We start from the raw sequence: 14,297 nt of genomic DNA, 5'->3' as shown, positions 1-14,297 counted from the left end.
CTGGGTTCGATCTTCAGCTCAAAAAAAAAAAAAGAACAGAACAAAATATTTACTGCATGAAGTAGCACAGACCTTTTATTTGTGGGTGCTAACTCAGAATCTTCAGACACCGTTATATTGTGTGGGGTAACCAGATATGGGGAAAGTTAAAGGGACTGAGGGGACCCCGAGCACAGGACACCAGAGAGGAGAATAAACAGGACACAGGTGCCATGGAAGGGGGAATGGGAAATGAGTGGGGGAGACTCCCGGGTGCAGGAAGAGGATGGCGGACTAGGGAGAGGGAAGGAGAGGAGTCCACACAAGGATGACTGAAAGGCCACAGGGAATTCTGCCTGCTTAAAATTCTCTCTCCCTCCCCGCCCTCCTCACCCCGCCTCACACATAAACACACACACAAAACTATGCATATATGTTGCTTAACTGAAGTTACTGCAATTAAGGTTAGCAATGTCCCCGCAAACCACCCCAGACGAACAAATACCCCAGTGCCAGGCAAAGGTAACCTGAGCTGTTGCTCAGGGAAGTCCAAGAGACCTTCAAACAATGCAGGCTCTGCTGCTGCCCTTGGTAATTTCCAGAAAATGCCCTTTCCCTGAAGACTCCTCCCTGAGGAATAGCTAGAAGTACTAAAGGAGCCAGTGGGAGAAGAGCAATCAGTGGCACTATCCTGTAGTATCAGCAATAAGCAGCATGGCAAGATATTGTAAAAGGGGCAACCATGGCGCTCATATCCTGCGGGTGACCAAAACCCAATTGGATCTCAGGCCTGCTCAACAACAGGAGGGAATTCATGCCCGGCACTGTAAAGTTAGCCAACTATCAGTGGCTGTGTAGGTCACAAAAACCTAGAGGAGAGGCCGTTATGGCTGCTTCCCTAAACGGTTAAACTGTATTCTAAGAACCTCTCCTTACACCCACAGTGGAGTGAGTAGAACTCTCACTTCTCATCAAAGAACTTCTTTTTGCAGGAGACAGAGATGATCACAAAAAGCCACAGCTGGTCAGAGGCAAACACCAACTGTCTGTGAGATGCCCAACCCCAATTAATACATTTACAACACAACCCCTCACTTAATGCTTAGGGAACATCATGGGGAAAGAGGGAGAAAGATTTTACAGAGGATGAGGAAAGCTTCAGTGAGAGAGTGAGTCTTCTCTTAAAACAAAACCCACAAAAGACATGGTGGCTGGAGATCCTGGGAGGAGTGGGGGGAGGGTGAATATGATCATAATTCATTGTATGGAATTCTTTAAGAAGAAAAATCATCACAAAACTAATTATGGTAAAACTTCTCAATGTGAAGAGGTTGAAGAACATTTGTCCTCTTGAATAAAATTTATCTATATTTATACTTAAAACCAGGCTCAGGAATACAGTGATGAATACACCACTATTTTATTAAATTAACTAGGCTTGGTTTTCTCATAATTTTAAAATTCTACTTGAACAATGTTCAAACGGAACAAATAAATGCAAATCAAAGGTTTCAAAAAATGTCTTTGTTGATTTTAGATCTCACACACACAAATGTTCTCATTATATAACAAAAATCACCAAAGTAAGACAGTAAAAATCACCACAATTTCACTATCCAAAGCCAGCTACATCAATATTACACTGAACAACCTTACAGATTTAACATAGTCACACACTGACATCTGTGGCATCATCCACGATTTTCCCTTCAAGCATAGATGCTACTAGAAAGCTAATTAACAGTCCAGGCACGGTAGCACACAGCCGCCATCCCAGCACTTTGGAAGGTGGAAGCAAGTTTGGGCGGTACAGTGAGATATCTTAAAAATATCCTCACTCCCTGGAAGGGAAGAGGGAGGAAAGACAAGCAGGCAACATAAATACTAATTTATTCCTTAATTCAAACAGCTGAATAATTTTTCCACGATAAATCTGACTAGGTGGCATTGAATACTGTATTCTGTTTAATTAAAATATCATCAATTGAGTTAGGGATGTAGGGAGCTGGTAGAATGCCTACCTGGAACATCTAAGGCCCTGGGTTTGAGCCTCAGCACTGGAAAGGTAAACAAAATACTATGAATGTAATATTCTTCCACTGATGAATACTGAAATGTAAGTCATTATTAATGTTACAAAGTGTCATCAAAAATCTGTATAAGGATGACAAGATGGCTCAGCAGGTAAAGGGGCCTAGAGTACGAGCCCCAGGACCCACACAGCAGAAGAACTGACTCCTGAAAGTCATCCTCTGACTTCTACACACACTGCAGCATGTACAAACAAAGTGATATCCCACTTCTTGGAACCAACTTCTGTCTTAGTAAGGGTTTCTATTCCTGTGAAGAGACATCATGACCATAATCTTATAGAGGAAAACATTTAAATGGGGCTGGTTTAAAGTTTCAAAGGTTTAGTCCATTAGCTTCATGGCGGCATGCAGACAGAAGGAGCTGGAGAAGGAGCTGAGAGTTCTACATCTTTATGCACAGGCAGCAGCAGGACACCATGAGTCACACTGGGCACAGCTTGAGCATATGAGACCTCAAAGCCTGCTCCCACAGTGGCACACTTCTTCCAACAAGGGTATACCTCCTAATAGTGCCTATGGGCCTATGGATGTCATTTTCTCTCAAACCACCACAATGTGTATGTCTCTGTGTGTGCACATGCGTGTACAGGTACCCACAGGTCAGAAGGGGACTGTGATCACTTGGGGCTGGAGTTAAACGGTGTTTGTGAGTGGCCGGACTTGGGTGCTTGGATCCAAAGTCCAATCCTCATGCCTGCACTGTGAGTGCTCTTAACAACTGACCCATCTCATCTTTCCAGCACCTAGAATGAGAGAACCTTAATGCTCACTGATTTTTGGAATTTATTGTAGAGTACTGTCTTGGGGTTTCTCTAGCAACGTCTGGAGAACCAGAAGAGTATTTCAAAATATTCATGGCAGAAAGAAGTTAAGACTAGACACAAGGTTATCAAATCTTTTCTCTAAGTCACTAATTCCATGAAAATCTAGTTGCTAGCTGACAAAGCATGAAAACAGTTTGGATAAGGGACATTGTGTTGCATGTAACTCAAGAACAGTAAGCAGTACTAACACACAGCGTATTTATGATCCATCAATTTTTTTAAAAGATGCATTTACTTGTATTTTATGTGCACGAGTATTCTGACCCAGGTGCATGCATGCGTTTGAGAGCCTATACATGTGCACCATGTGCATGACGGTGTCCGTGGAGGCCACAGGGGGCATCAGGAACTGCAGTTAAGACTGGAAAGCTGCCAGATGGGTGCTGGAAACTGAAACTGGGTTATTTGCAAGATCAGCAAGTACTCTTAACCACAGAGCCACTGCTCCAATCTAATAAATTCAAAAATTAGGTTTCAGAGCAGGGTGTGGCAGCACACACCTTTAACCCCAGCCTTCGGGAGGCAGAGGCAGAGGCAGAGGCAGCTCTGAGTTTGAGTTGCAGGACTCCACAAAGACACCTTGTCTCAAAAAATAAAGAAATAAATAAATAAAAATTGCGATAGTTGGATCTGATCTGTCTTCCAAGTTCTAGGTAGTAAAGTACTGATTCCCAGCATGGCAATGTTAGGAGGCATCAGGTCTGCAGCAGTGTGCCCTGAAAGGGGAACAGTGGGACCCTAGCTTTTTCCCCTACTAACTTCCTGGCCAAGAGAGGAGATTTTATTATAACATGGGCCCTCAACATGATATGCTGCCTCACCGCAGGCTCAAAGGCAACAGAACTGATCATGAATTGAAATGTATCAAATGTGAAACAAAGTAAGCCTTGTCTCTTTATAAGTTACTTGTCTCTGGTATTTTATAATAATGAAAAACTAACAAACTTTCAGTAGTAAGGCAAAAAAAGAACAGAATCAATACAAGACTCCACATTTTCTGGTGATTAATATAAATGGATAGATAAAATATCACTGAAATCAAAACCATCTGTACCACTGAAAATGCATGTCTGGCAAAATTTGACTTTAATACTTATTAAAAATTTTGTGATTCACAGTTTTTAAATTTTCTACTCTTAGCCATGAGTGCAGCAGTAACTCAGACGTTAATAAATCTGACGTTGACGGAGCCCTGATTGGATGTGTTTGCAGTCTCAACCCAGGCTAGCCTCAAACTCACCATGCAGCTGAGACTGACCACGAACCTTGGATCCTCCTGCCTTGACGTGGAATGCAGGCATTACAGGTGTGTGTCACCACCGCCTGGCCAATTCAGTATTTTTACATTAGAATTTTGCATTAGGATTGTGTCCTGGAATCCAGAACTAGGTGACTGGTGAAACTCAAGCACTCCTCATTCCATGCCCTGAGTTTGTGGGAAAGCTTACGCCTCCATTTGCTGAGAAGTATGTTATAATGACTAACAAAAATGTTCAAGTCTAAACGCATTTACTAGAATAATAACATGTAGAGAGAATAAGAGATCAGAGAGAAAAGGAAATATAAAACTGACAAAGTCATGAGCTGTTCATGTGTTTTTAATGGGTGGAGGATGTTGAACTGCTACACATTTAAATTTTAACAAGAACGTTTTAAATTGTGAGTTAAATAACAAACCAAACATTTTATCACTTCCAAATACTGAAGCCCGGAGGACACTCCCTGGAGGAGTCGGAGCAGTAAGGGTCTCCACCTCCCACGAGCATGCGTGGCCTGCCTCCTCACTGTGGCCTGCACTGGCCTGATGCTTTACCTCCTCCTGCCGGAGCAGGTCAGAGCAGAAGCCTAAGGGATGCGGTCAGCAGTGGAGCTCTTGTTGGCCTGTGACAGGCAAAGAGTAAGCAGGAAGGCAGGGAGGAAGGGAGGAAAAGCTTGCCTGTGATTTGTCACTTGCTTCATGATCTGCAGGCTCTCCCAAACTTCAAAAGTAGGACTATCTGACCCCACGACCTGACTGCCCAGTCCTCCCCTCTCCAGTGCCATTTTGAAGACCACCTCATTAGCTGTGATCTGATAGTTCCTCCCAACAATTCCACGTTATTTCCCAGTCTCTCCCCTACAGGATGAAACTGCTTCATAATGAGCAGAGCTACACAAGCAGAGCCGTGGAACTGGAGTAACCCAGAGCATTGTGAAATGGTAAACCTGGAAGGAAGCAGAGGAGTCAGTTCCCCCTGGGAACGTCGTGATGACTCCATCATCACCAAAGAAGAGCTTACAATCCCATGAGGCAGCCCACTCTATCTGCCAGCAACCTCACCCCCAAACAGCTGGCTTCACTTCTTCACTCCTAAATACTGATCTGAAAGAATTCTGTTGACAAACTAGCAATGTAAACTGATTATGTAAACCTTCTAAATAAAAAATAGAAATTACTTCAATTTCATCATCCTGAGACAGTGTTAACATTTGGAGATAAGGCCAGCTTTTTCTTCTTGCAAGCGTGTTTGTGTGTGTGCATACCTATATACATTGAGATTTTTTTTGTAGTTAAATTGGGAAATTCTAGGATATTCCAAATTTTCTTCACTTAATTATGTTTTAAGCATTTTTTCATGCAATTAAATATTCTTTAATTCACTTGAGTAGCTATACATTATAAAATAAGAAAAACACTAATGTATTTCACTATATGTGATCTGAACTATTATATTTTAAGCTCTTCAAAGCATTTAAGTAGCTGTATAACACAGAATGATTTAATTACCATATTCCATAACAAGAAAACTGTACTTAGCCGTTTAGCAATTATTTGTTGTTCCTAATTTTTCACAATGGCAAATAATGGGATAAATATCCTTGACAATTAATCTTTATCAACATTTCTAATTCTAGTAACCAGAATAGAGTCCTAAAAGTAAAATCTCAACTAAAAGCATTCATTCTCTAAGCATTTATTTAATTCATCTGTCACTCTGAAGAAACACACAATAATTTACAACTCTGTTCCATATTATATAATACTACATATTATATGGTATTATCCCATAAATATAACTTTCAATTTATAAAACAAAATTGTAAATTTGAAACCTAAAAAGAAAAAGAAAAAAGGCAGCGTAAGAGTAACAAAGTTAGAATGGGACATCCCTTTAAAAGTTCAGAGTGATGCTTCAGACAGGCCAGTCTCCAAGCTTAGCTGACTCCCTGGTATTTTAGAGTTCAAAGTAACTAATGAAACACTTTAATACTTCATTAAGTGTTCGGTTACGGTCCCTCTTCCAGTCCTCACTGTTCCCTGCTATGGGTCCTCTTTCCATCCATACTCAGTAATACACTATGTGGTCTGAATGAAGATGGCCCCCATAGGGCTCTCAGATGGTGAATCGTTTAGGAAGGATCGGGGGTGTGGCCTTTCAGAGGTGTGCCACAGGGGCAGGCCAGGCCCAGTCTCTCGGCCTGTGGATCAGGGTGTAAGTTCTCAGCAACTGCTCCATACTTCCTGCCATGATGATCACAAACTCACTCGCTGAAACTGTCACCAAGCCCCCAATTAAATGCTTTCTTCTCTAAGTTACCTTGGTCATGGTGTCTCTTCACAGCAACAGAAACGTTACTAACACACATGCTTTCACATGTAGTAAAATGAAGCAAAAGAGAATGCACAGACTAAAGTCACGACTTGGAGTTTAAGCCACTCCCAAAACCCAGTTGTGTTACCTTGAAAAATGACAACATGAAGCTTCTGTTTTCTCTACATTAGATACACTTGACACAAAATGCAAACAGGATGCAACAAGTGGGGTTACAGGACAAGTCCAGATCTATCTTCCTCCTTTCTCCTCCTCTCATTCCCAAGCCAGAGCTGTGGATGCAAGAAGACAGCAGTACTCCACCACATGCACAGCACTGTCCACCTCCAACTCAGCCAGAGCTGTGGATGCAAGAAGACAGCAGTACTCCACCACATGCACAGCACCGTCCACCTCCAACTCAACCAGAGCTGCAGATGCAGGAAGACAGCAGTATTCCACCACCATGCACAGCACCATCCACCTCCATCTCAACCAGAGCTGCAGATGCAGGAAGACAGCAGTACTCCACTACCATGCACAGCACCGTCCACCTCCAACTCAACCAGAGCTGCAGATGCAGGAAGACAGCAGTACTCCACCACATGCACAGCATTGTCCACCTCCAACTCAACCAGAGCTGCAGATGCAAGAAGACTGCAGTACTCCACCACATGCACAGCACCGTCCACCTCCAACTCAACCAGAGCTGCAGATGCAAGAAGACTGCAGTACTCCACCACATGCACAGCACCGTACACTTCCAATTCAAATCCTCCTGGATGAAGTGTGCCCTTTTCCCTTCAGATAAAGTGTCTCTAATTTCTTTAGTCACACATCAAACAAAGTGGATTCCAATCTCTCACTCTCCTGGGTCACATGATTTAGTTATATCTTCCTTAGAACATGGCCTCTGGACTGAAATACTTCCAAGATGCTCTGGAAAGCCCCGAGTGAAGGTTATCACCTCAAACAGTGACCAAATTGTGTCCAATTCATTTTCTTTACTCATAGTTACAGGCTATCACAATTCATAATCCGTGAACCTAAAATTCTGACAATAGTCCACTTACCATCATCACGGAGACAGGTAAAATTAGTAAGAGTAAGGCAGTTGGAAGAAATCAAGGTATTTCATAGCCCACAGCTCTGTTTACTACTGGGCACAAACGGGAGTAATACCACTTATTTTACAGAGAGCATTTATAAAGATTAAAAGTATCAGCTAAACAACCAGACATGTACATGTTACTCCGAAATAAACAGTAATTATTATTTTTATTATTTAAGAAAGGACAATGTTTCTTCATTAGGCACCAAATTTGCCAAATACTTTTTTGTTTGTTTGTTTTTGTTTTTCAAGACAGGATTTCTCCATGTAGTTTTGGTGCCTGTAGACCAGCCTGGCCTCGAACTCAGAGATCCACCTGGCTCTGCCCCCCAAGTGTTGGGATTAAAGGTCTGTGCCACCGCCGCCCCAGCTACCAAATACTTTTTTTTTTTGTTTTTTGTTTTTCGAGACAGGGTTTCTCTGTGTAGCTTTGCGCCTTTCCTGGAACTCGCTTTAGAGACCAGGCTGGCCTCGAACTCACAGAGATCCGCCTGGCTCTGCCTCCCGAGTGCTGGGATTAAAGGTGTGTGCCACCACCGCCGCCCGGCTACCAAATACTTTTAATGGTCCAAAGCAGTACTTTGGTCTATTCAAAATCTGAGTAGTGGTAGGCTTTGTTGAAACTCAAGCTACCAAGTTAGCAACCATATAGTCATTATCTTCTGAAAATTAAGATCCATCTCTACCAGTAGGTGGAGCCATGGAGCAGCAATCAAAACTTTCTGGACCAGCGTTCATGGGTAGCTTTGTGAAGAGTCAATGTTAACAATGTTGCATAATGCACACTTATAAACGGATGCTGGATTTGGAGTAGTTACAAAGGATTGAAAGACATGAAAAATAAATTTCCCTAGAAAAATGCAAATAGTTCAAACAACACTTCAGAAAGCACAAACTCTCGCTTACTCTCATCAAAACAAACCCAGATGCAGCCCATCTACTACAGGAGCAAATATTTATAAAGTCTGGTGACATATGAGCAGAGACGAAAGTAGTATGATTATTTATCTTCATACATGAAAGGACAGAGCTTGTACAGAAAGCCAGAACAATGTTCTTACCTTCTGACATGAGCTAGTGATTCCAAAGACTTTATCTAACATGCATGAAGGCATCTATTAAAGGGAGTTTTACGTACAACAAAAGCTTGGCAGAAAATGTTCAACATTTGAAGAATGTGCTGCTGATCCATCAACCTGACATCCTGCTAACCATCAGCAAGCAAGGACCTATACACTTGCTCTGGCGTCTGCTCAGCCACTAACTACACAGTTATTTCATTAACTCAGCTAACGTGTCATGCCCTTAGTCATACCCACATTTCAACTGTCCACCACATAGTTAGTGACTTCACACTGGGGAGTTCAGAGAACGTACAAAATCACAGAAGACTTAACAAGCAGCACTCATCTCCACAGATGTCCACACAACGCACCCTTTCTCCCCTTCCCCCTAGTTTACTAATTTGTCTACAAACACCTACTTAATCTTCAGCCTTGGCCGAAAGGTCAATGACTGTACTGGGTTACCGCAGCTTATCCCAGGACCTAGGTGGTTCATCACACTTGATAACATGCTAATAACCCCACAGATTTTTTTCTCAATCTGTACACAAAGGGAAAAAAAAAAGAAAGCAAACTGTTAAGACAGCAATCTCAAGGTGGTTTTGTAATTATGACTCCTTTACATCTCCTAACATCTAATACAGAGTCTGATAAGTGTTCTGTGGGTCTTTCTTGGTATGAAATAGTGTCTTAAAGAAAGACTTTTCACACAGTGCTGCATACATGTGAGTCCAGGACTGCGGAAGTTCAAAGTAGGAGGAAGAGAAGTTCAAAAGTCTCCAGCTGTAGAATTAGTTCAAGATCAGCCTGGCTACCCAAGACCTTGTTTCAAACAACCAAAATGGGGCACGGGGAGAGGAAACAACCCCACAAGAATTCAAAATGAGATTGGAGGCAAAGGTAGGAAGCGTAAAGCTTTGAGGCCAGCCTGAAGTACACCGTGAGCTCCAGCCCAGCTGGAACACCACAATGAGACTATAGATAGTAGCTTATATTCATATTCCGCATCCTAATACTTCGTTCAGTCAAAGTGCTTACATTTTTACATTTTAAAAACTAAACCTCAAATTTCTAACACAAATAAATTTTCTGTTGCTATGGTAGAGCACCATGACCAAAGCACCTCCATCTATAGATCATCATCCAGGGAAGCTGGGCCAGAACATGATGGCAGAACAGGTGGAGAGGCCATGGAGGAGTGCCGCTTACTGGCTTATTCTCATGGCTTGCTCAGCCTGCTTTCTTTCTTTCTTTTTTTTTTTTTGAGCTGAGGATGGAACCCAGGGCCTTGCGCTTGCTAGGCAAGCGCTCTACCACTGAGCTAAATCCCCAGCCTGCTTTCTTATAGTACTCAGAACCCTCAGCCCAAGGGAGGCACCACCACAGTAAGCTGGGCCCTTCTTCATCCATCATTAATCAATCAAAAATATGCACCATAGGCTGCCCACAGGCCAATCCGGTAGAGCATCTTCTCAACTGAGGTTCTCAAATAACTCTAGCTTGTGCCATGCTGACACAGAACTAGCCCATACAGCCTCCAAACCCGACTAACACCCCCAAGTGCAGTGCCCCAGCACCCCCATCAACACACTACTCAACTCTCACACTTAATGAACCATAAATATGTAAAACACCAATGGTGAATACAGCACAATTTATACCTTATTTCCTTTCAAATATGAATTTTGTTCTGAAAGACTAACATTTAAACTCCTCTATGTAACAGGCATCCAAAATGGCAACACACAGGATTCATTTATTGTCCTCACTTTTCAAATAATTAAAGAACTTCTTATTAGTTGTTTGGAAAGTAGCATAATGACTGGTTTAAGATACAATGCCAATGCCTCCGCCTAAGAAAAGCCAGTGCTGCAGAGGTGAGTTCTCCAGGAAGCTTTACTTCTGAGCACAAAGCATTAACTGGCACACAAATCTTTTTTGCCCCACAGGCTGAATCTTTTAACTGGGAAAATCTGACTTTGTGCAGCATTTTCTGACTAATAATCACTTTGTTCCACAACACTCAAGTCCATAAGCTAAATATCCCAACAATGCCTTTAAAACTCATACCAGCTTGGGAAACTTCTTCCCATCCCTCACTTGTGGTAGGTCAGCTGTCAATCTGTGTTTCTGTCAGGGTGATCGGCCTGGAGCTGCTTGTAACTCCATTCCCAATTCCCTGCTACTCTGAAAAGTTTGCTCAACCTCACAGGCTTTGAGAGAGATGATGCTAAAATCTATTTTGGTTGCTCAGAGTCTTGTTTTAAATTTTATTATGGTGTGTGGGGGGGGGGCCACAATGTGGAGGCCGAGGACAACTATGCAGATCCAGTTCTCTCCCTCCACCTTTCTGAGGGTTCTGAGGACTGAACTCGGACAGTCAGGCTTCCATGATCTGGCAGCAAGTACCTGTGCTACCTGCTCAAATTTTTTCGTGCTAGTTGTCTGGGTCATTTTCTAATCTACAATCACATGTTTGAAACCAAATTTTGGATAATGACCCCTTATTCTACATTGATCTCTGATTGTTTCCTATTCACAAGTGATGCTCAGCTCAGTCTGAGGTGATTTCATCTATTCATTCATTCAAATGTTTATTACATACCTACCATGAGCTGGGCTCCTGTACTGTGGTGAAAATAAATAACTAGAATGAGAGCTAGTTTTGAACCTATTTTAAAATAAAAAATTGTAATTAAAATTGTACTTAGTAACTGAAAGAAAAAAATTAAGTCTCTTAAATAAAATTACAAAACCACCTAAACTTCTGCCAAGTTCTGTAACCTTAAGCTTAGGAACTAAAGATTCATGGGTAATGAAAGCCTGTGATTCAATCAAATGCCTGTTTTAAAAAGCTCTGAATATGATTCCAAGATTATCTACCCTTTTTTCCCATTACATATCCCCATCTACCCGCAAAGTACTCAGTATCAACACACAATTTATTATTATGTGGTACACAAAGCCTTGATAGGGATAATATACCCATCTTAGCCTCTGGATAAGTTTATATTCCCTGTAACAACTGAGCAATGTTGTTCAGGAAATAAAATCTTCATTAATGAGAAATTTCTGTCTCAAACCTAAGGAGTTCCAACATACTCTCTGGAGACCTAGAAATTGTTACCAAGTTTTAAGAGCTGGTAAAATAGGTATCACTCTACAGGATCAGCTTTATGTGTCAACATCGTGGTTTTAAAATTCCGATACCCATTTAAATACCCTTAGTCTAGGAATGAGTGATGAAAAAAAAATGAAGCTTAAATTGGTCTTTGTGGGTTAATTACGACGCTGGGTAAAACTCTTGGGATCAGCCTGATTTTCCATCCCTTGGAAGCCTCCTCTTGTTCATATCCTCCTCGGGGAGCAGGAACATTTAACAGACAGAATAACTTTATATAAAGCGATTGCCTTTACTATTTACACGTAACTGAAAGTGGGTGTCTGCCATGCCTGGTGATCTGAGGAAGTCAAGAGTATTTAGAAATAAAAAAGTTACTTCCACTAAAGACCTTTAATTAAGCTGGGCAGTCGGTGGCGCACGCCTTTACCCCAGCACTTGGGAGGCAGAGCCAGGTGGATATCTGAGTTTGAGGGCAGCATGGTCTACACAGAGAAATCCTATCTTGAAAAACCAAAAATAAATAAATAAAATTTAAAAATACCTTGCTCATGATACTTACAATATAATTGAGGGGAGAAAATAGGCTGCCATAAAAGGTAATACTAAGTAACAGGAAAAATTAGAATATTTTATTTTACAAAACGATCATGGGACCCAGCATGATGGCTCAGGCCTGCTAATTGAAAGTCTGAAGCAGGAGTATCATGAGTTAAAGGTAGGGCTGTATAGAAAGGTTCTGCCATAAGTAAATAAACAATAAACAAACAAATAAATGGTTGGGGCTCACTGGTTGGAATGCTAGCCTAGCAAGTGTGAGAGAGACTCTAAGTACACTCCCCCAGTATCCATCCCCAAAGTAAACCTCATAAACACAGAACTTCTGGCAGAAGGCAGTGAGGGCACCCGGTTCATATGTAAACAAAGTAAAATTCTTCTGTCTCGTTATTCTAAATCTGGCAACCAAAATTAACCCAACTACGGAGTTGAGCCAAGGACTTCATAGAAAAAAAAATAAAAAATGTTCAGGAGCAACTGGTGTTGGGCCATCGGAAACAAAGTCCTTGTGAATGCTCATCGGTGGTTTCTCTCCTAAAAACTCCTTCATCAAATGAGAAAACTGATTCGAAACCATCAACTTTGCACACGAGTTCCTGGCACCTAAGGCCCATCCGCTAAAAGGAAGCAGTTCGGGTGAGGACCACAATGGGACATCTAGGCCCATTGTTCTGAGAACCTCAGGACCAGCGCCGCACTGCAAGGCACGCGAACCCGCGCAGGTGTGGGGGGAGGGCCAGGGGGCGGGGGCGAACAGGTGTACTCCGGGTCACCGCTACGGGACCAGGGGCCCAACTCGAAAGAGGTGCGGAGAAAGGAGCAGAGGGACAAAGTCACTGCTGGGGCTAGCAGCGGGAGTGACGGGCTAGCACCGGGCGGGGGGTCGCAGAGGCCGAGGACACGGAGCCCGGCCCAGGGTGAAAGGCTGTCCACCGGGAGATGGACCGAGCAGCTTACAGTGCCCGAACAATGGCCCGAGTCCCCTCCGAGAGAAGACAAAAGCGCTGAGCCGCGGGGTGCGGGCCCCGGGGCGGCGGTTACCTGCGAGAGCTGCCGGGGATGCGGGCAGCCGAAGAGCGCGGAGCTGGAGCTGAAGCTGATGGCTCCTCGGCGGCTGAGGACGTGCTGGGGGACCGGCCTGTCCAGGGGCAGCACCGGCAGCTGGTAGCATACTTCCATTGAACACGCCCGCCTTGCCTCCGCGCGGCGCCCGCCAGTCCGCGGCCGCCCGCCCCTGCGCTGCGAGGGGGCCGCGCCGCGGGGACCCGGGACCGAGGGGCGCGCGGGGCGGGCGGGCGGCGCAGACGGCCGCGGACGCCTCCCAGCCCTCCGCGCCGCTGGCGGCGGGAAGGGGCTGCAGCGGGCGACCAGGGGCCGGGGGTGGGGACCGAGCAGGACAGGCGGGCGGCGTTCCAGGGGAAGCAGCCGGCCCGGGGCTCCGCGGCGCGAGAGCGGTCCGGGGCCCGGTGCACGGTGCACGGGCGCGGAGCAGCGGAGCAGCGAGCAGCTCGGCCGCCGGAGCCCTGCCCCTCCCCTCCCCGAGCCTCACTCCACTCCGCCGGCGGCGCGAGCCCGGCGTAATTCACACTTTGCAGCAGCGGACCCTGCGCCAACCACGGCCGCCGCCACCGTGACGTCACGACGCCGCGCCGCAGGCCCCGCGCCCCGCGCCGCCGCCGCCGCCGCCGCCGCCGCCGCCGCTGCAGCAGCGCCCGGGAGCCCGCTGGTGGCCGGGACTAGGCTGCCTGCGTCCTCGCCACTCTGCGCCGCGCCCCGCGCCGCGCCGGCCCCTCCCGCCTCCCCGCAGCAACCCGCGGCGCGTGCGCAGGAGTGTGGCGCGGGGCATCCTCGGGCGCACGGACCCGGAGTTTGTGCGGCCTACGCGACGGGCGCTGTTAAGTCCGCCCGGCTCCCCAAAGCCCGAAGCACCGGGCGCCCTCATCGCGCTCAGCCCGGCCCGCCCCGGCGGGGCACC

General features: G+C 45.0%; 1 protein-coding gene across 2 annotated transcripts in view; it reads right to left on the bottom strand.

The window, feature by feature from the left end:
* Pde7a (phosphodiesterase 7A) overlaps positions 1-13,560 on the bottom strand; it is an 89,345-nt gene extending 75,785 nt beyond the window's left edge. For both annotated transcript variants that reach the window (XR_004944228.1, XM_036178874.1), the window contains exon 1: positions 13,364-13,560. Coding sequence is in view for 1 of the 2 variants with exons in the window: in XM_036178874.1 (XP_036034767.1) it covers positions 13,364-13,501 (138 nt within the window). In the remaining variant the exon portion in view is untranslated. The remainder of the gene's footprint in view (positions 1-13,363) is intronic.
* Between the last annotated feature and the right edge of the window lie 737 nt (positions 13,561-14,297).

The sequence above is a fragment of the Onychomys torridus genome, chromosome 2 (assembly GCF_903995425.1).
Source record: "Onychomys torridus chromosome 2, mOncTor1.1, whole genome shotgun sequence".
NCBI lineage: Eukaryota > Metazoa > Chordata > Mammalia > Rodentia > Cricetidae > Onychomys > Onychomys torridus.
The sequence above is the reverse complement of the archived record's forward strand: the minus strand, read 5'-3'. Positions and strand labels throughout refer to the sequence as shown.